At 49.2% G+C, this 24,755-nt stretch overlaps 1 protein-coding gene across 3 annotated transcripts; it reads right to left on the reverse strand.

Annotated features, from left to right (window-relative positions):
• Positions 1-3,045: 3,045 nt before the first annotated feature.
• Positions 3,046-14,101, reverse strand: PPIH (peptidylprolyl isomerase H). Of its 3 annotated transcripts, none has more exons than XM_048048643.2 (10): positions 13,943-14,100; positions 13,714-13,778; positions 13,035-13,058; positions 12,467-12,511; positions 11,058-11,100; positions 9,132-9,224; positions 7,509-7,596; positions 6,650-6,690; positions 5,245-5,333; positions 3,046-3,234 (listed from the first exon to the last, which is right to left on the reverse strand). In XM_048048643.2, the coding sequence occupies exons 1-9, from the start codon at positions 14,006-14,008 to the stop codon at positions 5,265-5,267; spliced, it is 534 nt and encodes a 177-aa protein (XP_047904600.1). In that variant the 5' UTR covers positions 14,009-14,100; the 3' UTR covers positions 3,046-3,234; positions 5,245-5,264. The 3 variants fall into 3 exon arrangements, with proteins under 3 accessions (XP_047904600.1, XP_047904602.1, XP_047904601.1); XM_048048645.2 differs by having other exon boundaries at positions 13,947-14,060; XM_048048644.2 differs by lacking the exon at positions 5,245-5,333 and having other exon boundaries at positions 13,943-14,101.
• Positions 14,102-24,755: the final 10,654 nt, after the last annotated feature.

The raw sequence follows: 24,755 nt of genomic DNA on the forward strand, positions 1-24,755 counted from the left end.
GGTTCCTTCTTGTGAGGGAGCCCTTTCTCCAGTGACCACCTTTCCTCCCCTCTTTGCCTCCATCTCCTACAGCTTCGCTTTACAGCGGCTCAGAGAAACCTCAGCTGGATTTTCTACAAGGTCCAAGGGAAACAAACGTTCTTGCGCACCACGTTGTTTTCCTCATGTACGCGAACTGTAGTTGTTGGCCGCAGACTGACAGCCCTGCCCTTGGCCACGTGATTCCTTCCACGTTAGAGGAGGGAAAGGTCACCAGCAACCACCGAAAACAGAGCCAAGGTCTCTGGGGGGCCCGTCGCTGCACCATCTTTGCCACCAGCGTGCTAAGCGTCCCCTTGGGGCCGGCCCTTCAGCACCCTTACCAATTACCGCTGAGTCCCGACCGGATGAGGGCTCGGACGGGGCCCTGCCAAGGCAGCGCTTAGTCACAGGTTGGGAAGAGATGGTGCCTCGCTGCTCATCCTGGATGGAGAAGCTTCCAGGTGAGCTGTGTTGCCAAGCGGCAGGTACATCCCAGCTCAGCCCCGTGCCCCTCACCTCCCCAGGCTCTAGCAAAGAGCCTACGCGGTCCGAAACACATCTGCTTGGGGTCTGACAGACTGCTCGGCTCTCTTGGAGGCTGACTGTTTCTGCTGATTCAGGCTGTCTGGTGCCCAGCCCTGCAAGGCAGGCAATCTACGGACAAAGAGGGAGAGAGAGCACGTGATGCCGTGACCAAAATAATTAGAGACCTGATGGAAATCCCTGACAAAACGCAGGGCTTGATTAATGGACAACCCAAAACAAGTCGTATAACTGTTGCCAACCAACAACAGTTGCCTGTGGGTTTACAGACATAGGTCTTGTCAAGCTGACTTGGTATCTTTTTCCATAAGATCCCCAACTCAGCCACTGAAGGAAAGAGCTTAATCCAGCGACACAGTCCTGCAGGGGGTCTGCATCCGTATCACAACCTTTATCAAGAAACTAGAGTGGCATCAAACCTGAATGGCATTCAATAAATCGAGAAAATTGACATAAAATATAACGGCATATAGGGTCAGATTAAATAGAGGGTCAAAGCAATTTATCAGTTTTATCAGTACTTGGCAAGAAATCTTCAAATCTGTGATGATGCCAGTAAGGATTTACAGGTCACACACCTACAGAACGTGTGGGCCACGGATGGCTAGTGAGCAGGGCATGAGAGTCTTTTGAGGAGGGTACCTGCAGGGTCTAAAGGCTAACGTGCTCCTCAGGTGTCCAGAGGCAGACTGAAGTACCACCTCCAGTAGGAACGTCCACACTTGGAGGAAGATGCTGGAGCTTGGAGAGAGTAACAATCATCTGCTCTACAGCAGATTCCAGGATTTGCTTCACACATGACTGAAGGGTGACTTCATCCCAGGGAATTAAACCCAAAAATGCGGTAGTTGAGAGAACTTTCAGCCAGCAAGTAAGGAACAGCAAAGGTTGGAAAGCTGAAACTCAACACGTTCAGTGACCAAGGGAGACGAATGTAACCAGGGATCTAATTCACCATTCAACTTCCAAGAGGTTACAATGGATTTACCACTGTTAGAAATTAATTTGGGGAACCTGTGGGGCCCCTGCTATGCAGGAAGAAAGACTGGCTGATCACAGTGATACAAATACATCAGGCTGAGAAAGTACCTAGAAATAGGTTCCCTGGTGAAAAAGCACGGTGAATTTGGGTACCCACAGCCAGACCATGAACCTCAGCACTGCAGCAGGCAGACAGCGCTCCCCTGAGCCACCTGGAGTTAAGCTCATGCCTAACCCCACAGGGAAAGGACATCTGGACACATTTCCTGAGCAGGAACACCTGATATTGTTTTGGTTGCCTCTACCTCACAGCTGTTATTTGGGCCCAGTTTTCTCCTCCATAGGAGGAATTCTCAACCCTCATCTCCTACGAGAGCCCCATGCAGTTTCTGGGCCTGGAGAGGAAAGGTACGCTCTGTTTCTTCACCACCTGACATATTGCAGCTACAAGAAAAGATTTGGGCTGCGAAGAAGCGAGTGCGACTGTCCTCAGCAGCTGCGCAACCGCAGGAATAGCGACATGGAAGGCCTGACTGCCAGAGCCTGCCTTACAGATTTTAAACAGCTGTTAAATAAAAGAGGACACCAGAGCTTGCCTGCAGGATCTCTCCTCCAATACATCAGCATTTGCTCTCCAGCACCAAGTAATGCCCAAGCTACCTGCACAGACCGTGCCTCCCTGAGACAGCCCCACACAGCACACCATAGGCAAAGATCATAAAACATTCTTGCCACCCAAGGAGCCACGGGGCGTATCAGGATGGGATGAAGCAATTGCACGTGACCGAACAGACTTTGTCCAACCTCTTTTATATTTAATCTGCTGCACAAGAAAACTCACCTTGAAGCCCAGCCCCCATGAGGGGTGCTCTCAAGTCCTCCAGCAGGTGAGTTTGCAAACCCACTCTGAGACTGGCAGTTTTTCCACAGACCTGCAGCCTTGACGGTGTTCTTTGCAACCATGCAGAAAAAGGAGCCCTGATTTTTACTCCTCCAGCACAATCATTCTCTGCTTCCCAGCCCAAAGGCCTTCCGTAACATCCTCGTAACACCCAGGTAAATTCCTGTAACACCTGTGGCACAAAGCAGCCCGATGGCCTAGCCCTAGCACTGGGATGTGCCAGGGGAGGGTTTACAGCATAACTCACCTCGGAGCCCAGCAAACTCACGCTGATAAAGCCTTTGTGCTGTACCAATCTCCTGTGCTTCAATAAAGCTGCACGGAAAAAGGTTCTAGAGACTCCCGAGATGCCAAGAACCTCTCTGCCAGGCAGCCTTATTTACCTGCCAAGGAAAAGAGCTGGTGTAGCACAGCTCTGCCATGTTCCTTTCACCCCTTCTTTCCAGCAGCAATGCCTCTCAATACCATGCACAGAAGGTGTTCCCTACTGGACCAGCTAAGGGCAACGCACACTGCAGACACAGACAGTAAAAACCCGGTGACCCTTCTCACCCAAAGAATCCATTCCCAAGCATGTTAACTGATGTCCACTACGTGGGTATTTACCACAATCCTTTATTTACATTTCAATGTGTTAAAAAAATATAGATGCCAATTATTAAATAACTTCAGGAGAATGTCAAGAGCGCGGGTCTGGCCTGTGAAGAGGACAAGGACAGTGGGGGAAGTGGCTGGAGCTGGAACTGCATGGAGCCGGCAAAGGCCTCCTAACCACCAGTGAAGGAGCACTGAAACAAAGGAGAACAAACAGGTCCAAATCATAGAACCACAGAATAGTTTGGGTTGAAAGGGACCTTAAAGACCATCTAGTTCCAACCCCCTGCCATGGGCAGGGAGGGCTGGGACACTTCCCACCAGACTAGGTTGCTCCAAGCCCCATCCAACCTGGCCTTGAACACTTCCAGGGATGGGGCATCCACAGTTTCTCCAGGCAGCCTGTTCCAGTGCCTCACCACCCCCAGAGAGGATTTCTTCCTTATAGCTAATCTAAATCTACCCTCTTGTAGTTTAAAGCCGTTACTTCTTGTCCCATCGCTACGCTCCCCAGTAAAGAGTCCCCTTCCATAAGGAATGCTTGATGGCCATCTGTAATGTCCTACAACAGCAGCAGGACTGCACAGTGTCACTGGGTACCACGCGGTGGCACTGAAGCGAGCGCTACCTGCTGCATGCACCAGCTCATGCCAAACCTGCCTACAAGACCTAGGGAACCAGGGAGTCTTCCTGGGTCTCCATTCCAGTCCACTTAAAATTAACAGCGGTGTTTGTTTCACCGGGCTGATTTCAAAGGATCTTGACAAATAACTGATTTAGCTGTCTGAAGTTGGGGGAGACAAACCCCATTCTTGTCCAGAGGCAGCTGACAGGCAGCAGCGTGCGCAAAGGCAGCTCCCAAGACCTGGCTAGGAAGTAAGCAAGGTGGCACCAGCCGCATACCCAGAAATGAAGACCTTCCAGTCTCAAGCTGGATGTTGACCACAGATCATGTACAAAGGCTCCAAAGAAAAATGATCAACGGGTCTGGGTCTAAGGATCCCACCCATGAGCACAGGTCTCTTCATCTGCAAGAAAGCCTACTTAACAAGGTTGTCCCTACCTTCAAAAGCCTATAAATGCCACCAGAAGTACCAGGAAATGAAAGAATGATTACATTCCCTATCGTCACTTCATCAAATAGGAGAAATAGCTGAAGCACTGCAGCTTCTGAAAGATCTGAAAGACTTAACCACAGTAGCAGGGATGCGTCCTCACAGGTAACTCCAGACATCTTTGGCAATCGTTTAATGAAAAGTCAAAAATTGTGCGGAGTTACTTTTGTCAGCGCCTGCCTGCTGAAATTTGAAAAATCCGCAACCAAAAGGCTAATGCAGCAGATTTTTGACAAGCTGCAGCCTGACACATTGAAATCTGGTCAGACTTGCTTAAATGCTCATGTGTTTTTTTATTTTTAGTTTTTTTGTGTGTGTGTGTTTGTTGGTGGTAGTGGTTTTTTTTAACAGTGAAGTGGGCAAACAAATGCAAACAGAATACTGTACTGAGCTCAGTCTTGTACCTATTGATTTAACCAAAATGAAGAAATGCTGGAAACATCTCCCTTTGTAATGACAGTGGTATCTTCCTGAATTAAGGTAAGGCGATGCAACATGATAATTCCTTGGCCCTCCAGTGGTGACTGTCCTATGGCTGTAGTGAGCAAGTAGGCTCAAGTCCTCTCTTCCCCCAGCACTTCTTTTCTTGATCTTTGCTTGCACCAAACATGGACACTCTACTTTCTGTGGTATTAGGAGAGTTCACCAAACTGCAGGTCAAAGTGAACCCCCTAATCCCTGCAGATTGCCTGGGTAATACCAGCTGGATTCCTGTTGCAGGTCTCTTTTCATCCACTGGTTTCTAAAGCTGAGGCTCCAAGGCAGTCTAACCCCACCCAAAGCAGGGCTGCCATGACCCCATCTTCCCTCAGACTGCAGCCACAAGATCCTGTCCCTCTAATGCTGCCTTTGGTCTTTATGTAGCTTGAGGGGAAACAGCTTCAGGGAGTTGAGCTGGTAAAAATTCTGTTAGAGAATTCTATTAGAGTAAAAAATCTATTTCAGATGTGTTTTCTGGTGGTTTCAGTATCAGCGAGATGAGCCAACTTTATGCAGACTCAGATGAACGTGAAAACAAGCCAAGAGAAAATTAAGAAGCATGGCAGCCCACGGTTCAATTGCAGTGGGTACCTCAGAAGACAGACTTACCACATTTCTGTTTCTTTGCTTTACATTTCCCCACACTGGGAGATCACAACTGGCAGCTTGGGTTTGTTATTTGGACCTGTAGGCACATTCTGGGAACAAACATAGAATGTTACACCTTATGAAAACAACAAACCCAGTGAGTGACAGGTAATTGAGGACTGGCTAAGAGACATCTGTGCAACACCAGGAACATGGAAACTTAGACAGAGCTCTGAGCAACATATAAGCACCTTCACGCATCTTGGCAATGAACAATCCAGTGAACATTCTCTGTACACCACGGTTTGGCATCCAGACCAGACCCTGATCCTTTGAACGGAAAGGAAGTAAGAGAGCAAAAACTGGGGAGCTCCTCGTGAGATACAACAGAGAAGATATCACTTGGGGCTGCTCTGGTTTATATATCTTTAAAGTTACCAATTAGAGCTGCAGCAAGCAAAGTAAATTGATATTTGTACAGAAGGAGAATCCAAACAACAGATAGTCACAAGGCATCCCCCATTCTGAACAACCTGTTCTCCTGGACTTGGCTGCTCTTTCATGAACTTCTTAGTTAATTCCTTTAGTTTCCCACTCCCTGCAGTGATGTACATCCTACAGCACAGACCACAACCCTTCTTCCATCAGTGCTCACGAAGGTGCTTTTAGTGAAGACAGCTAGCAACAAAGGGCTAGCAACCGTATCATGCTGCGTAGTTCCTTGCACGGGACCTTTTCTCAATACCTAACAGCTGGCAGCTCTGTGTTTGCCCCACTTTTTGGATTCTCACATTTTTGGGGCACACAGTTCCCCACCCAAAGCAGGAGCGTACCATGAAGTCACTGCCAGATGTATCGTATAACACACTGTTTGTTAAGTCCACTCAGCATCCTGCCATGATACCCAGTCGTGGTGCATTCCATACAGGGTAACCACCACGTCTGAACATATTTATCTACAGCTCCTGAAAGCCCATCGGAAGATTTAACTTTTCTTATTACATATGCTGATCACAGATCAGCAGAACTGATGATTTAGCATCCACTGAACAATCCTAGGCAATGGCACAGAAGTGATCTGCTTTACTCTCTTGTCTGAGTTGCTGATGGAACAGCTTTTCAGTTCAGCTTCCTGCACAAATGCAAAGCACTGCAAATACAGCCACAAGAATAAAATCCCCGCTCAAAGGCTAACCAGCAACCACAGGATCACAGCATTTCTAAAGTCAATCTAAATGACAGACTTTGTCACAACAGTTTCCTATTATCTTATTAATGATGACAACCAGTAACACCAGTTACCATCACTGGTATTCCCTGGTATCCGTTAAACAGACAGCAGGAGAGAACAGAATAACCCTTGTTGCTCTCCCACGTGACTTTCCAACACAGACATTCACAGAGAATAAAGGCAAATTCAACTTACTTCAATTTTTCTCATTACCAACAGCCCATCAACGATTTTACCTAGAATGAGAAAATGGATCCACTTCAGTGTGGCCTGTTTTCACCTTTGCTGCCCTCCCCAACATGTACATGATTTTTTTTTCCCTCTGAAAAGCACCATGCAGCGTATAGTAATTGGGCACTTCAGGGTTTGCTACTGATCTCTAAACCGATAAAAGAAACAATCCCTCTTAAAACATTTGCCACATTCAGAACACATTATGCGTGTTTTCCCCTCACACAGGTGGCATGTGTAGAAAACTAGGTTTTGAGACTTACCTCCACCAGTTGTGGTAAAATACAGCATGAGCTGTACCACCATCAGCACGTATACCAACTCCGTCAACACAGTATGTGTAACGATGCAAAAATGGCAGAGAATGATTTCAAGAGTTACTCGAGAATTAGAGGAAGTAGTAAACAGGACAAGAGCTTAACATCTGGCCTTGAAACCCTACAGCTCAAGAGGCAGTACATGGAAATGTAACTCTCCAAAACCACATCTGTTCTATAAACTCAGCTCAAAGCTCCACTTGGATGCCAGTTCCACTCTCTGACAGTGGAGAAGAAAGGTATCCCTTCACCCATCTGTCCCATCTGCACTGGCATGATGACTTACGTAGTAACATAATACGCTGATCAAAGAACTGATCTGGATTAGAGCTGTGAAAAAATGTTTCATTTCACTAGTGGTCCATCTCAGTATCTGGCTGCACAAATACCTCTGCTGCCACAAGTGATGGGGAAGGAACAAGCAGTCCACGGCTGTTCATTTCAGCAGCCGTGCCATGGAGCGCGTCCACGAGCCAGTACACCAGGCCTGCGTGACAGATACTCACCGAACACAACGTGTTTCCCATCCAACCAGTCACATTTGGAGCACGTAATGAAAAACTGACAGCCGTTAGTACTTGGACCGCTGTTTGCCTGGGGGTTGAGAATGTCAAAATACAAAATTAGGACTTCCCAAAGCTGAAGGCAGAGACATCTCATATAAGAAAGAGCTGTTGCTTAAGAACTAGCCTAGTTTTTTTATTTTTTATTTTTTTTTTAAGTTTATTGCTATACAAACCAAAGAAAACAAGACATTTATTTGCAGGAGAGCACCCTGTGCTTGGACACAGTGTACTACCAAGTCAGTCCTGCCAATGTGTGCAAGAGCCACGTCAACTTCTTTTTATGATAATTCTACAAAGGCACCTTCAGCACAAGACTGTGCTGAAACCTGGGCTCCAGAGCATGTTCCTGAAAAAAGGCTGAACTTTTTGGTGATGACTACTTACTGGCTGCAGTATTATCCTGGGGAAAACTGAAAGCCAAGAAACCAGGACAGAAAAAAAGAAGCTGATTTCTGCTATTTGGAAGTTTGCCTAAGCATAAAAAAGGTGTCTGTTCTGATGGTCAGGATCAGAAAGCTAATGATCATGCTAGCACAGGGTTCACAGGAATGATGTGATGCACTGAGCAATTCAGAGCTGAATGCAACACCCAGAGCATTTGGTCTCTCCTAAGAAAACATCTCTGCAACACTCAAGTCCATCTCAATTTTTCCACAGCTCTTTTGCCAGTCAGGAGACACTAAGGCATGTTTTTGTGCTGACGAGTGAATTGTGCAAGTCCTGCACCTGCAGGACTACACAGGACACGGTCACACTGGATCTTTTCCTTAGTGCCAATCTAAGGCTAATCCCTTTGGCTGAGATGGACCTTGGTTTGGCCAAGCAGAAAAACTCCAGAGCCATGCTCTTTTAACACAAAGCTGGCAATACCAGCATGGCATCCCTTCTCACATACTGTGGTACACTGCCTGCTTAGCTGTGTCATGACAGATCTTTTTGGACCGTATTTTGAACGGGGTGAACATCAAATCCAAACGGTAAATGTCCAAAGCAAGTAGTTTTAAGGAGAAGACAGCTAAAAGAGTGAGGGGAAAAGCAGTTGTAGACAGGAACATTTGGTTCTGGCCCCACTTGCTTTCTATTCCCAAAAAACAGTGTATTGTTCCTACCAGACAACATGCAACGCTTGCAGTTTTCCTACAGTGTTGAACAGGAAGCATATGTTCTGAAAGATACCATGGTAACACTGCTATGGCTTTGAAACTCCCAAATCTCTCTGTTTCATCCTTGCTAAGGTCAGTGTTTAATAAAAGTATCAGGGAAGAAAAAAAACACCACTTGCCACTGTTCAAAAACGTCAATAATCAAGCTACTCTGAAAGCTGATCAAACAAAGCCTGCCCCTGAACTCCAACAGGTAAGGAAAAAGGATGCTGCAGCATCAGGACTTCGGTGTTACTCGACACATTAACCCATGAGTAACCTGACTGGTACTTACAAAGCTGGTCTTTCAGACCTTATATCCAATGGTGGAGATTTCTGCTGTCTGTCAAACATTTTATACATTTAGGAACAGGACAGAGAGAAAGTAACAAAAGCTTTTTAATCTCAATTTTATACTTACCATAGAAAGCAGACCAGGAGCAGAGTGTTTCAGCTTGAAGTTTTCGTCTGCAAAAGGACCCCTATATATACTGGCTACTCCAGTGCCATCTCCCTGCATCAGAGAGGGGATTAGTCAGCTACAGCATTTGTTCTGTAGCACAAATTTCAAATAACCAAGCAAAAGCAGTGTTAAACTCAGCCCAAAATGGATGCTGCACTGGCATTTCTATACAACAGTGATGAACACGTTCAGATGTTTCATTTCTGAAGAGAAACAGTGACTGGTTTCTAACTACACAGTACATCATTTGTCATCAATATGCTGGCAGAAGCCCAAAGAGATGTAAGGATTAAGTCCAAGCCTCTCAGTGCAATAGAAGTTACAGATTGCTTGGTATGGAACCACCTGGTCTTAACAGGCGCTCCAGGGAAAAGGGAGGGGAGGAAGTATTGGCTGGTAGGACAAGGAAAGCAGAAGTGGTTGTGTGGAAGATATTGGCTGATGTCACGCTTATTTCACCTTATTTTCTGTGACTCTGCTGAAAACAGGGAAGTGCCCCCTCTGTTCAGTTTTTAGCAGCTACTGTCTGCAAAGTCACAAGCAAGGACAGTTTCTGAAGTACAGAGCTTCTAATTTTTGCTGTACTTTCTACCAAGCTGAGACATCTTGTACTTACTACAAGCGCTTGCTCTCAGTCAACACATTTATAAATCAAAGCAGCATGGCCTGTAACTGCTGCAGATTGCAAGCTTTGACTGCTCATGAGGTTATGACTTTGCACAAGCCTGACAGACGACTCATGTAAGAGATATAGCTTGTGGGATCACTGAAAGGCCACCCTGACTTCTGGTCCAGCCCTACAGAGAAATTCCTGTACAGTGCCACCAGAGACTCTTCAGTAAAATGGCCTTAAAAAGGTGCAGTGAGGAACCCTCCTGAGAAAGCTGTAAACGCAACACAACCAGATACCTCTGGCATGGTCAGTTAAATTTACTATTCTGACCATAATTTCCCTTTCTGCATTGATATTCTGTTTGCTTCAGCCCCACTTATTCTGGCCTGCTGCAGTCTGTCCCCCTTTATTGCCTTTCTACCTAACATATACTTTCTTTATTAGGCCAGACTTAATAGCAAAATGAGTGCTAATAACATAAGAGGCACTGCTCCACACCTTTTGATGTGCCTGCCTAGTCCTTGCTCGTTTTCCTGCAGCATCACAACTGGGGAATGCCTAAACACCTGGTGTGGCTAAGCTGCCCCTGTACAGTTAGTTCTCTCCGTGACTTTCACACAGCCAAGTTTTGCATTAAAAAAAAAAAAAACCCACAACTTTCTTTTACCACACTTTTCAGATCTCAAATAGTTCCAGAAATGAAGTAACTCTACTGGGTCCTAGGACAGTGAAGACTCAGTGGTCTTACAGCCTCGCCCAAACACCCTGCTTTTCCCCCATGGTAACACTGCAGGCACAAATACTCTCTGCTATTTTTAGACAATTCACTAGCGAAAAAGTTAGGTTTGATTTTAACTCTCTCTTGCATTAGACACTCTGTTCCTGTACTAGGGTCTTCTCTTCACAAAGACATTGGAAATCCACAGGGTCTCTTCCTGGGCAGACAGGAGAAAGGAGGACAGCAGGATAAAAAAAAAAAAAAAAAAAAAGATCTCTGCAAGTTTAAAAAGCCTCTAGCTATATTGCCATTCCATTTTACAGAAGAAATATTATGGGGAAGGAGAAGATATTTTCACCCAAGACTCCAGAGTTGTTTTCAAGTACATTACTATCTGTTGCAGTAAGTTGGTAGCAATGCTGTGAGGAAGCCTCCAGTTACTACCGGATGCCTCAAAACAGAGCCAGAGACACCACGAATCAGCATGGACCCTGGAAAAGAGTTGCATATGCACCATGCAGGAAAAATACAAAAGCAACACAGCAATACATACGTTTACAAAGTCACCTCCTTGGATCATGAAATCCTTTATTACCCTAGAAAAGTAAAATGATACTTACTAGAAAAATGCCTCAAGCAGCTTAATATGCAATAAAAAGAAGTTACATCTTACAACACAGAGTAAGTCATCAGGGTCTATGAATGTTACAGTCTATGACCAACAGTGAATATTAATTACTGGTTGGTATCAGGTAATTTGGGTCTGTATTGGAGGAATGGGACGGGTGTGCAGGGGTGGTAGCTCCTGGTGAAAAGAGACTGGAAGCTGACCCCCATGTCATATAAAGCCAGTTCCAGACGGCTCCAAAAGGGATTTGTCACTTGTCAAAGCCAACCCAACGAGCAATGTTGTTTGTGCTTCCATAATAACAGATTTAAGAAAATAAAAGACACTAATTGGCACCTGTGAGAGAAGAGTCAGAAAACGTGAGAGAAGGAATGCTGCAGACACCAAGGTGAGTGCAGGAGGGCAGGAGGTGCCCCAGGCACGCAGCACAAGTTCGCCTGTGTAGAGGCCCCTGGTGGAGCAGGCTGTCCCCCTGCAGCCCACGGGTCCCACATGGAGCAGATCTCCACGCTGCAGCCCGTGGAGGAGCCCCCGGTGGAGCAGGTGGATGTGGGGGGTGCTGCTGCCTGTGGGGGACCCACACTGGAGCAGTTCTTGAAGAGCTGCTGCCTGTGAGCAGCCCCCACAGGATCAGTTTGGGAAGGACGGCATAGTGTGGGAGGGACCCCACACTGGAGTCAGGGCAGAGAGTGACCGTGGAGGAGCAGCACAAAGTGCTCCACTGACCACAACCCCCATTCCCTGTTCCTTGCACCGCTTAGGAGGAAGTAGAACAGAGACTGAAGTTGAACCAGGGAAGAAGGGTGGGGAGAAAGTGTTTTTAGTTTGCTTTTAGTTCTCACTATCGTACTTCGATCTTAATCGGCAAAAAAAAAATTAATCTTCCCCAAGCCAAGTCTGTTTTGCCCATGACGTTAATTGTGAGCCACCTCACTGTCCTTATCTCAATTGGGAGCTGTTTTATTGCATTTTCTCCCCAACATCTTGCTGAGGAGGGGGAGAGCAGCTTGGTGGGCACCCAGCAGCCAGCCAATGTCAACCCACCACAGGGACCATTGCTGTTCAACAACAGATAGAGATATGTAACAGATACAAGGAAATGATCTCTGAGCTGGAAGACCAGGAATGGAGAAACCCTCTGTAGTGACCCGCGGCACCCATTTGACAGCGCCCCCAAATCCCCCAGAGGATAGAGACAGCGGAGGTGACAGAGGAACAGTATTAGCCATGACCACCTACAAATGCCTCCTAGACCAATAATGCCCTTGGGACAGGTCTAAAAATCACACCTAACTCATACTTCTATTTAAATTTCTAAGCAAAAGCAGAAGTACCTGTGGAAAGTGCTTCCTTTATAACCTATAGGAACGCCATCTTTCCTGCAAGGAAATAAAAAGGAAAATTGTTACAACTTACTGGGTATCCCAACATGAAACCCTCCCAGGAGTTTAGAGTCCTGAAGGGTTGTCCTGTACATTAGGAACTCCCTTGATATACAACCCGCCAACCCACCTCCGGCAGTGCCTGCTGGGTCCTAACGTGCACTGATGCTATCAGAGACCAAGGGAAACCCTGAATCGGCTCTGCACATTAAATGACACGGTTGCTTATGACATCCATCTCAAAATCTTAACAGGATACCATTGTAATTTGCAGCACATACAGGTGGGATTTGCAGACAATGTATTTTTAGAGCAACTGGAGTATGACCAAAGTCATGCCCAAAGGGGAAATTGCACCATCTCTGTGACCAGCCAAGCTAGTCACTTTCGTCAGAGCAGATTTCTGTAAATCTTTCATTTTATAGCAGTAGAGTAAAGAAAGCTTCCCAGTGGGCCTTCTTTCTAATCACCCAGCCCTGTTTTTCTGAGTATGCTACTTAAAAGAATAAAACCCACATACCTGAATTCACCTGTACAAAACTGCCTGGAAAAGAAAAAAATACAGAAGAGCAGAGCATGAACAACTTTTGAATCCTGAGGACACAAAGGGCTGCATTCACCAAACACACACTGAATGTTGTGCAGGATTTTTCTGATTACACTGGCGATATTCCCCAGTGAAACAGGAATCATCAGTAACTGCTCATCGCTTCCATATCTAAACAGAGCTTTGCAGAGATATTGAAATTCAGGTATTTAACACTGAGGTTGTAAGAGGCAGGGAATGTGGAGCAGGGCAGCATGTTTCACAGGGGACAGGGCATATTCGCTTCTCTGACACTGGGCAGTCCACGTGGTACATCCTGCAGTCAACGACAGAGAATGGGGTGGCAAGGAGGTTTTGCCACGATGTTAAGGCGCTCTCTTTTGTAAACACAGTGAGCGTATCAGCAGCTCCACACAGGGAGCAGGGAGGGACCAGAGCCCTTCACCTTCAAGCCAGACAGGCTCCACCGGGGGTTAGGATGCTGCATGGTCACGGGCAGCTCTGTGGGAACAGGCGGAGAACCGAAGCGGGTGCAGCGGCTCTGGCAAGCCGTCGCTCCCACCACAACACCCCTGCACCGCGAAGCCTCTGGAACCCGGCTCCAGGCCGGCAGCCCCGTGCTGAGCCTGCAGGACCGCCGGCCGCTCCTCACCTGAAGTTCTCCGCGGTTTTGGGCACGACGTCGGCGAACAGCTCGATCTTCATGCGGCCGACCTCCTGCAGAGAGAGAGCGCGAGAGCAGCCAGCTCAGCGCCCTGCTGCGGGCCTGAAGCCCCCACCGAGCGCCACCGAGCCCTAACAAGCCCCGCGATGCCCCCACGGCGCCCCGCCGAGCCCCTTTCCCTGCCCCCAGGCCCGCCGCCGCCGCCGCCCGGCGCCACCTGCCCGCCGATGGTGACATCGAAGAAGACCACGGGGTTGTTGGGGTTGGCCGCCAGCACCGCCATGGCGCCCGGAAGCGGCAGCGGGAGGCGGGGCCGCGCTCCCTCAGGCGGCCGGGCGGGACGGGGCGGGACGGGGCGGCCTCACGTCACAGCCACACGTCACAGCCACACGTCACAGCCACGTCACGGGGCCGCACCGCAGCACCGCGTCACACCGCCGTAACGTCACCGCACACGGCACGGCATCACGTAGCAGCCCCTCGTTACAGTGCCGCGGCACGGTCTGACGTCACCGCCGCCCCGTCACGGCCGCCCCGTCACGGCCCCAGCGCGGAGGGGCTGGGGGCGCCCCGGCTCCATCTCGTCCTGGCCCCAGCAGGGCCACCTGCCGCGGGGTGCCCAGGCCCGTGCCCAGGTGGCTGCAGAAGCTCTCCAAGGAGAAGGCTCCACGGCCCCTCTGGGCAGCCTGTGCCAGGGCTGCGACACCCGCGCAGCACGGGAGGGCTCCCCGGTGCTCGGCTGGGACTGCCCGGGCTCCGGTTTGTCCCGTCGCCCCTTGTCCTGGCACCGGGCACTGCTGAACAGGGCCCGGCTCCGTCCTCCGTGCACCCTTCAGGCCCACCAGGTCCTTCCCTGCCAGGCTGCCGTCCACTGGGACACACTGGGATGCGTCCACTGGGATGCGTCCCAGCATGTCCCGGTGCTGGGGTTGTTCCCAGATGCAGGTCCTCGAGCTTCTTCTCCTGGTTGAACTTCAGGAGGTTCCTGCGGCCCATTTCTCCAGCCTGCCCAGGTCCCTCTGGATGGCAGCACCACCTCCTGGTGTATCCGCTGCTCCCCCCGGTTCTGTGTCATCTGCAAACTCTGCCCCACCGTCCAGATCGTTAATGAAGACATTAAACAGGACTGGGCACGGTATAGAGCCATGGGGTAACCCTCTAGCTACTTCACCTCCAGCTAGACTTTTCACCACTTTGCCCTCCTGCTTGCCTTTCTTTGAAGACAGCAGTGACATTTGCTTTCCTCCACGCTTTGGGCACTCCGCCCAGTTGCCACGATTGATCAAGGATTATCAAGGGTGGCCTCTCAGTGCCATCTGCCACGGCCCTCCAACTCGACTTTGCACCACTGATCACCACCCTCTGGACCCAGACAGTTTTTAACGCACCTCACTGTCTGCCCATCCAGCCCATATGGCAGCAGCTTCCCTACGAGAATCCTATGGGAGCCACTATCAAAGGCCATCCTGAGGTCCAGGAAAGCAATATCCACTGCTCTCCCCTCATCCATCAGGCTGGTCTTTTCATTGTAGGAGCTTATCAAGTTGATCAAGCGTGACTTCTCCTTGGTGAACACATACCGATTACTGCTGATGGTTTTCTGGCTCTTCATGTTCCTAGAAATGGTTTTCAGGATATGCTGCTCCATCCCTTCTGCAGGGATCGAGGTGAGGCTGATCAGCCTTTAGCTCCCTCTCCTCCTTGCCATCCCATCAGGCCACATGGATTTTTCTATGTCCAATTTGCTGAAGTATTCCCTGACTTGGTCCTCTTCTGCCAAGGGCACATCCTCCTTGCTCCAGCTTTCTCCCCTGGTCTCTGGGAGCTAGGACTCCTGAGGGCCAGCCCTGCTGGAAAAGACTGAGACAAAGCAGGTATTTGGTCTCCAGCCTTTTCCATCCTGTGTAACTCCATTTGTTCAGCAGTGGGCCCACATTTTCCCTAGTCTTCCTTTTATCACCAATGTACTCATGGAAGCCCTTCTTCTTGTCTTTGACATCCCTGGCCAGATTCAATTCCATCTGAGCTTTAGCTTTCCTGATTTCATCCCTGGATGCTCCGACAATGTTTTTGTGTTCCACCCAGGTTACTTGTCCTTGCTTCCACCCTCTGTAGGCTTCCCTTTTGTGTTTGAGTTTTACCAGGTGCTTCTTGTTCATCTGCTGCAGGCCTCCTGGCAATTTTGGCTGACTTCTCTTTGCTGGGAGGCATCGCTCTAGACCTTGGAGTAAGTGATCCTTCCGTATTAAGCGGCTTTCTTGTAACCAGCTCTGTTGGGCCCCTCTTACCTCCAGAACCCTATCCCTTGGGGCGCTTCCAAGCAGATCCTTGAAAACACCAAAATCTGCTCCCCTGAAGCCCAGAGCTGTGTGCTTGCTTTTCACCTTCCTCCCTGCCCACAGGATTCTGACCTCCACCATTTCATGGTCACCGCAGCCAAGACTGCCATTGATTATGACCTTGACTTTCAGATAATATTTTGACGAAACTCTCAGTGTCTACCACACCCTTCAGGCTGCGTTCCTTCCTCTCCCAGAGACTCTGCATGTGACCAGATATTGAGCTGACTTTATTCTCCAAACATGCTTATTTGGAAGAATGCACCCACAAGTCACAGTCAAGGTGCAATGACTGGCAGTCCCACTCAGGCCCTGCAATAAGGTATGCATTTATATTTATTTTTTTCACATATTTGACTCAACATCATAGCATTTTGCACCAAATATAGTAAAAATGGAAGGTTGAGCACAACAGTGTGGGAGATTGGTTTTATAACAATGTAGGATGAATATACTGTGACTCTAACAGATGGTGCTTTATTGTATGCACCCCATGACAAGTGGCTTGGTAAAGAGAATGAGCTAATGACTACCTCATAAGAGAGAGAGTTACTGTTGGATGCAAATTTATTTTAATATTTGCCTGTAGCACCAAGAAAATTGTGTGTACATTCCTGACATAGCCAAAAGCACTTTGCTACAGGGAGTTGGAGAACGCAGGCATACAGCTAGCTCAAAAGGCAGATCCTTGTTTCAAATTTCAACATTTCAGGAACAAAGTTTTTATTTGGAGAGAAGTGAAATGCAAATGCTACATTCATATTCCTAATGCGTTTTTCTGGATGTGCGACCCCTGAAATAGTAGAGTGTTAGTTTAAGTTTAAAAAGCTTGTCTTCACACACACAACATCGCACAGAGGAACAGTAACAAGTGGGAAAACCAGAATAATATCCAGGCCCTGCTACTGCCAGGGCTGCCCAGGAGAGCCTCAGATGTGAAACCTGTCAGGATGAGTCAATGAGAGTTTCTCCCCCTGCTCCTTTCCCTCTCTTTCCCTTTCTCTCCCCAGCTCCTCCCCTGCCCTCTCCTCTCTCTGGGTCTAGGCATACGGGGCACATTATGGGATGCAAGGGAAGAGACTTTCAGGATCTCACTAAACTTACTATTGGATGTTTAGGGGAGGAACTAACGGTGGAGAAAAGTGGGGATCAATGGGGTTTGGGGAGGAATAAACCTGGGGAAAGAAAAAAAAAAAAAAGATACGTAAACAGATTACCAGTCAGTATGTGCCGTGCCCTGATCAGCACGGTCTGTCTCGTCTTCTCATTAAATTCCATCTCTACTACTTTTCCTGTGTCAGGAGCCTGAAGGCTCACAGCAGCAGCCCACAAGCTGCAGCAACGTCGAGGTGTGTTACACGTGTGTTGCACGTGTGGTGTGTTGCAGCACCAGGCAGGCTGAAGGGCGCACAGAGGCTTTAGAATGAGCTCCTTTTTTTTTTTTTTTTTTGCAAGTTTTAGGAAGAGCTGAGAGGATGAAGGAACAAGCAATGGCTATAAGGAGTAAGCTGTTTTTGACTAACTTGCCTTTTATTTTATTTTATTTTTTGGCCTACCTATCTCTCGTGTAGCCACGGGAGGGCACCTTATCCCCTCATTTGCGGGACATTTGCTCCTAATTCCCTGGGAAGTGGCGAGGAGACTGTAAGCAGCTATTTCCGAGTAGACAGCATAAAGGGAAACGCTCCTCCTCGACTGAAAATATATCAGAGAACAGAGCTTAACTCAAAGTTGGAAAGCAAATACTAATAAAAGCTGCTTGTTTTTACACTTTTGCATGCATTAAAGATGTGCTGGCAGGGCAACGGCTTGCCCCGTCTTTAGCAGCAAAAAATGCCCACGTCAGGTCTCATAACCAAGGGAAGTAATGAAATAAACATAGGAAGAAAATCTTGAGACGGCTGATCAGTATGAGAAGGCTGACAGTCCCAAGCATAAGCACTGCTTTAACTTTTCTGCTTCTGTATCTCAGATGTTGATAGTTTAGCATGAAACACTGAGGCCAGGTATCTACATGTAACATATTTCCAAGAGATTTACTCAATCATATATTGTGTGCTGACAGGCTTCAGGTTTTATATTTAATTATTTTTATTACTATTTGTCTGTCCTTTCTCACATTTCAACCTAAACTCACATGATCAAAGTTCAGCGGGAGTATGCAAGTTTCTGCTATTATTACCATAATGACCAGTTGCCATAGACGTCTGTGAAGGAATTTCTTTCCTTTTTATTTCTCCATTCCTCATCTCATCAATAGTCGTTGCTCCACCAATGCAGCAGTTCCCAAGATACTGGTTTATGAAATCATAAACCCACAAAATTGCATAGACTAGAGAACAACACAAGTCTACTCCAAACTCACGATCAGAGCAGGTCCGGTTAAGAACAGCTTGCTCAGAGCCTTGCCTATTGAGTATTATCTCCAGGGGTGGAAATCCCTTCACCTGTCTGGGTCCTTCTTCCAGCATTTGACCACACTCGTGGAAAACAAACAAAGAAACAACAAAAAAGCATATTTCTTCAATCAAGTTGTAATTTTCATCTTGCAACTTGTGCCTATTGCCCCTTATCCCAGCCCCTGCAATGGGTTGTCTCAAACCCTCGCTCTTGGCAAGCACAGTTTTTCCAGGAGCTCTGGAGGGACTTGGCAACCCCTGCACACAGCAGCCTACCCAGTCTTACATCGGCACCAGCAGGGCTCAGCATCCCTCACACAAAGTACTGTGGCCAGGTCCGAGTAAATGAAGATGGGCAGGAGCCCACCACAGGGTGTCGATGCTCCAGCTGCCATCAAGGCTCACGAACACTTGTGCGAAGCAGTTTGCCCGGACCCAACACACTGATGGGCCTCGCTGACCCTCGCACACAGCAGAGCAGCAAATGCTGGTGCATCAGCAGAGCTTGGAAACCCTCGCCCATGCTGGTGAGCCCAGGTGTGGTGCAGTGGCAGGGCTCAGCAGCCCTCGCACCCAGCTGTGTGCTCAGCCCCTGGGTGCCCGCAAGTCATGAGAACCCTTGTGCGTAGCAGGAAACCGATTCTCCAGCTACCGGCAGGAGTCGTGGATACTCACATACAGCAGTGTACTCTGTCCATCAGGGGAATTTGTCCATCTGTTGCATTAGTGGAATTTGGAAACCTTTGCATACAACAGCACAACCATTCCCAGCACACGGGGGGGACTTGGTGACCCTCATGCACCGCAGTGCATCCGGTGCCCGGGCAGGAGGAGGGAGGATCAGCACCCATCACTCAGCAGCCCAGCACCCAGCCACAAAGTGCTCTTGGACCTCGTCGATACTCATGCACAGCAGCTTTTCCAGCCCCGATATCAGTGCAGATGAGTGGCCCTCACACACAGCAGAGCAGTGAAGGCCAGGGGATCAACAGACTTCAGGAACCCTCGCCACAGCATGGAAACAAATCTAGGGTGGGCACACTGTTGTGGGATGGCGACTGAAACCCACTGCTGCACGGGGACCAGGTTCACTGCTCCGACTGTAGCTTCAGGCTGCTGCACTTGGCTAATCCTAAACCAAACCACAACTCTAACTCTAAGCCTAACCCTAAACCTCACCATAACCTTAAACTCAAAGCCTATACTTAATACTAAAGATAACCCTAGCACTACGTTATAACCCTAACTTTATGCCTAATTCTAATCCTAAACCTATTCCTAACCCCAACCCTAACGGGAATTTTAAATGCAACGCTAGCCTCTAGTCCTAAGCCTAACTGTAAGTGTAACACCCTAAGCCTAACCCTAAACCTACCCCTTACTCTAACCCTGACACTGATCCTGAACCCTATCCCTACTTGAAGCCCAAAACCCTGACTTGAAGACAGACACTAACCAAAACCCTCACCCTACCACTAAGCCCTAACTCTAACCCTAGCCATGACCCCATGCTTCTTGCCGTGCAGCTGACGGGGCAGGAGAATGGACATGAAGGTGGGTGGTTCTTAGGTCACTGATCCCTACGTAGCTGAAGGGCTGGGAGCAGGGACATCGCTGGAAGTGCTTGCGATGCCCTACGTGCCTGAGTAGTAGCACACCGGGCAGCAGCAAGCCCATTCTGCATGGGGCCTTGTGATGCCACTCGTGGCTGAGCAGATTGGGCAGCAGAGATCGTGCAGGTGCTTGTGCTGTCGCTGTTGGCAAAGGATGTGACAGGTCAGCAGCGAATGCACTGCTCGTGAGGTAGGCACTGCCCTACCTCATGAGGAACGCGCTGCCCTATCAGGTAGGCAGCCACGAGTGGAACCACAAGCACCCGTGGTTGCTGCTGCCCTGTCAGCTCCACAGCACCAAGGGATGTCAGGACAACCTGCACGAGCCACCTGCCTGCCCCATCCCCAGAGGCTGCTCGCCTCAGGTGACAACACCAGTGTTGTGACAACACTAAGATTAGGGTTAGGGGCTAGGGGCCAGCAGTAGGGTTAGGGCTTGGGGTTATGGTTAGGTTTGGCATCAGCATTAGGTTTAGGGTGAGGGTTGTGTTTAGGGTTAGGTTTAGGCTTAGGGTTAGGGTTAGGCTTAAGGTTAGGGATGAGGTTAGGGTTAAATGTAGTGAAACCACAGCCTCCTGCACGAGCCGTGTGCTTGCTCCTGCCTGACAGGCACTCGGGCACCAGCGGCCTCACAGCCCCTGCACAAAGCAGCTGGCTGCTGACATCCTCTGGGCCACTTGGACACCAGTCCCATCACCACCCCTGTGCAAGTCATGTCCATGCTCCTGCCACATCCCCTAGGCAGCCTCAAGGGACCGCACAAGCTCCTGGGCACAGGAGCAGGGCCAGAGCAGCTATGTCTCATTCTACCACTCCATCAGGACTCTGCGTGTGTTTGGGGGTGACGTCCCAGAGCATCAGAGGCGAGAAACATTCGAGACACCTCTGCCCATATTCCCCCCCACACCTTGCCAACTGTAGCTATTCTGACTCAGGACATACCCCTGTGTGATACCCCTAAATAGTTGGTTAATCTTAGGAAAATCTGGACACAGATTCTTGAGACATACCAATAGGATCGTTTTGGTTACCCAAGGATGGTCAAGATAGTGAAGGGTTATTGTACGGTATGTCCCACAGGAGAAGAAGGGGGAGATGCCATCCTTTGTTTTCTCCACAGATTTGCTTTTGGTGGAGAAAAGGGAAAAAATGTTATTGTTAAGTGTTGCCATGAGATGGTTCCCAAAGTACAGGGAGAGCAGCAAGGGAGGGCCCAAATACCAGACTAGGCTCAAGGCCAGTGCTTTTTTCATAGTTCTCCCAGGCAAAACACAGCCAAGTGCTACACAGTACAGCAACTCCCCCCCCCACCCCCCCCCCCAAAAAAAAAAAAGCAAAAAAAGCCTTTAAAAAGCTCTCAAATGTGATGTACAACAACAACAAAAGGTACATGGCATGGATCAGATAAGAGAAGAAATAAAACAATGTTGAGAACAAAAAAGTCAACATTGTGACCAGTAACTGTCAAACATATAATAAGTTCCATCTAACACACTGTGGTCAAATCTGGCATTATCTCAAACCCTCTGAGTCCCTGTTTAGGTGCCAAAAAAGGACCATTGTGGCTTAACCAGCAGGCAACAAAGCACCACATGGCCCCTTGCGTACTTCACCTTAGCCGGGTGAGAAAGAGAATTGAAAGGGTAAGAGTGATAAAACTTGGGATGTGATAAAGACAGTTTAATAAGTAAAAGAGGAAACAAAGAAAAACGAGCGTTGCAAAAAGCAGTCACTCACCAGCAGTCAAACGATGCCCGGCCAAACCCCAGGATACAGCAGCCCTGGCTAATTCCCTCCCACCCCCTGCAATGTCCCAGTTTTTACTGCTGAGCACTCCGCTACCCAGTAGGGAATACCCCTTTGGTCAGTCTGGGTAAGCTGTCCCGGCTGCCTTCCCGCCCTGCCTGTTGCATGCTGCTGTCCTCCTTGCTGGGAGAAATGGAGAAAGCCTAAAGACTGCATAACAGCTGAAACACGGGTGTGTTATCAACTGGTTTGGTAACAAATGCAGAACGTTACACCATCCTGGCTGCTATGAAGAAAGTTAAATTTAACCCAACCAAAACCAGCTGAGCTTGTATTTCAGCTAAGGAAAAGGCGCTTGGTTCTCCTCAAGCAGTCAGAACTGTCAAACCCTCGCTGACAGGTGGGCTCCAGCCTCTATCCTTCCCTTCCTTCCAGAAGGGCACCTGGCAAAGGCACTCGGCTCCTTCTACAGCATTGTACAGCTTGCATGCCTGCGAGGTGCAGTGCTCTCACCGCAAACCCGACTGAATGCAGCCAGAGGACAGACATGTAACGGTTTGTCCTAACAACAGTGCAAGAGATTTGCATGTTATTCATCTCTGGAGATGAAATTTATTCCAGGGTAGGAAGAAGCTGGTATTTTCATCCTGAACTAATTTGGCACCAGTGGACAGTTGACAGAAGGAGCAGTCCTGTTCTCTGCCAGTGCTTTCATCGCACCCCTGTTCTGCCCCATTTCTTCTCACCCGCACCCACCTGTGCTAATGCCCGGGGAGGATGGTGCAGGGGGGAAAGACACGAGAGGTTCGAGGCCTTGTGCCCCCTTACCTAGAGGGATGGCAAATCTTACCACACTACAGGGAAAAAAAAGCTTATTTTCATTTCTCAAGATTGCCACTATCGGGGAACCAGACCTCATCATTGTGCTGAGACTGAGAGAAGAAATAACGTGTAAATTGAGCAATATACCAGCAAGCAGTTCCTCTTACCAATGCTGCTCTGAAAGACAAGGCAGTGGCACAGCATGTCACCTTCAGCCAGAAGCCCAGCTTGCATTTCTTTTCCTGTAGAAACCTTGAAGCGTGCCTTACTCCCGGAGGTGCTGACAGCCCGCAATAGACCCAGGCACAGTTTTTTCCCAGCGATACTGGCACGTACTGATTGTGCCAAGCGCACGTAACTGCCCTTGAGAATGGGCACCCAGAGGCACAAAGGTAAGTCACCGGCAGCAGCTCCACCAAAACCAGCACCGGCAGCAGCACCACATCCAGCAGGGACAGGGCCTGCGGGACCTGCCCAAGCGCTCCGGACCCGCTGAACATGCTCACTGATGTCATAAAATGCTTGACAACATCATAAAGCACAGGGGCCGGCTGGGGGTGGCCATCTTATCCTTCCGGAGGCTGGCGGGGACCACGTGTCTGTAGCCGAAGACACAGCCCCTCGCACAAGCCGAGGAGCATGGGGCTGCGCAAGGCCACCCCCGCACGGCTCCCAGGTCCTTGTGGGCCCCCCGCCGCCATCCCCTCCTCTCCTGGCACCCACACAGAGCTCGTCTGTGTGGAGAAGGATGGGTTTGTCAGAGCAGGTGCCCACCAGCAAGGCTCCAAGAGGCATGAAAGAAGGCAGCAGGATGCCACTGTTGCACCTCAGTGTGTGTACTGGGCCCTCAGTGCGTGTTTGGGGGCACCCGTGACCCTTTCTTGTGCCTCTGTGCATCGCTGGACTGCTGGATATCTCCTGGAGGGAACTCCAGACCCTTCAGTGTCCATTTTGGGACACCCATACCCTTTGGTTTGTTTTTCAGTGTACTCAGTCCCCACGAGTGCACCTTTTGGCACAGCCTGGTCCCCACGGTGCGCCTGTTGCAGTGCCTCACACCGCTTGGTGTCCATTTTGTCTTGGTGCATCACGTAACCCCTCGTTGTTTTACAGATGCCCAGGTCTCCTGGGTCCCTTTCCAGGGATGCCCCAGTGCCCTGGAAGTGCCTTTTGTTGCATCCCCTACCCCTGGGACCATCTTTTGACGTGCTCCTGACTTCTCATTGTGCCTTCTGGGGTTCTCCAAGGCTCTTGATGGGCGTTATAGGGCACTCCTGGACCAGTGGGTGTGCATATTTGGGTACTCCAGACCTCTCACTTAGACTTTTGGGGCAATTTGGACCCCTTAGTGTGGCTTTTGGAGTGTTGTTGCCTACCCTGTGTGCCATCTCGGGTGCTCTGCCTTCCTCAGATTGCCTTTGGACACCTCCCAGAGCCCTGGGCATGCCTTTTGGTGTCTCTGGAACCCTGGGTGCATATTTCAGTGCTCAACAGTGCAATCTGTGTTTCTTCTGGGGCACCCCAGGCTCCTCAGTGTGCCTTTCAGTACATCTGAACCCCCTTGGTGTGCCTTTGGGACACCCTGGATGCCTCCATTTCTTTGTCAGAGTGTTCCAAGACCCTGTGTGAGCCTTTTGAGGTGGCTCTGCACCCCTTGATCTGCTCCCCCAACCCATGGCTGTGCCTTACATGGTACCCCAGTGCCCTTCGTGTGCTTTCAGGGCACCTCTGGACTGTTGCATGTGCCTTTTGGGACACCCCAGAGTCCTCAGTATCGCTTTGGGTGGGCTATAATAGACTCCCACAATGACATCCAATTTATTTCCTTGTCCCTTAATCCATACCCAGAGGCTCTAAACTGTCGCCCCCAGCTGCAAGCTCCGTACAGCGCAGCCCCTCCATTACCCGCAGCATCAGCCCCCTGCCCTGCCTGTCCCTCTTGAAGATCCTGTAACCGTCCATCACAGCACAGCAGTCACTGGGCTCTTCCCACCAGGCTACACTTACGCCAGTGTGTCCCCAGTAGCTCTGGGACTGAGCCAAGGCTTCTAGCCCCTCTTGCTTTTTCCTCATGCTGCGTGCATTGGTGCAACAACATTTCCAGCGTGCTC

The sequence above is a fragment of the Anser cygnoides genome, chromosome 23 (assembly GCF_040182565.1).
Source record: "Anser cygnoides isolate HZ-2024a breed goose chromosome 23, Taihu_goose_T2T_genome, whole genome shotgun sequence".
Classification (NCBI taxonomy): domain Eukaryota; kingdom Metazoa; phylum Chordata; class Aves; order Anseriformes; family Anatidae; genus Anser; species Anser cygnoides.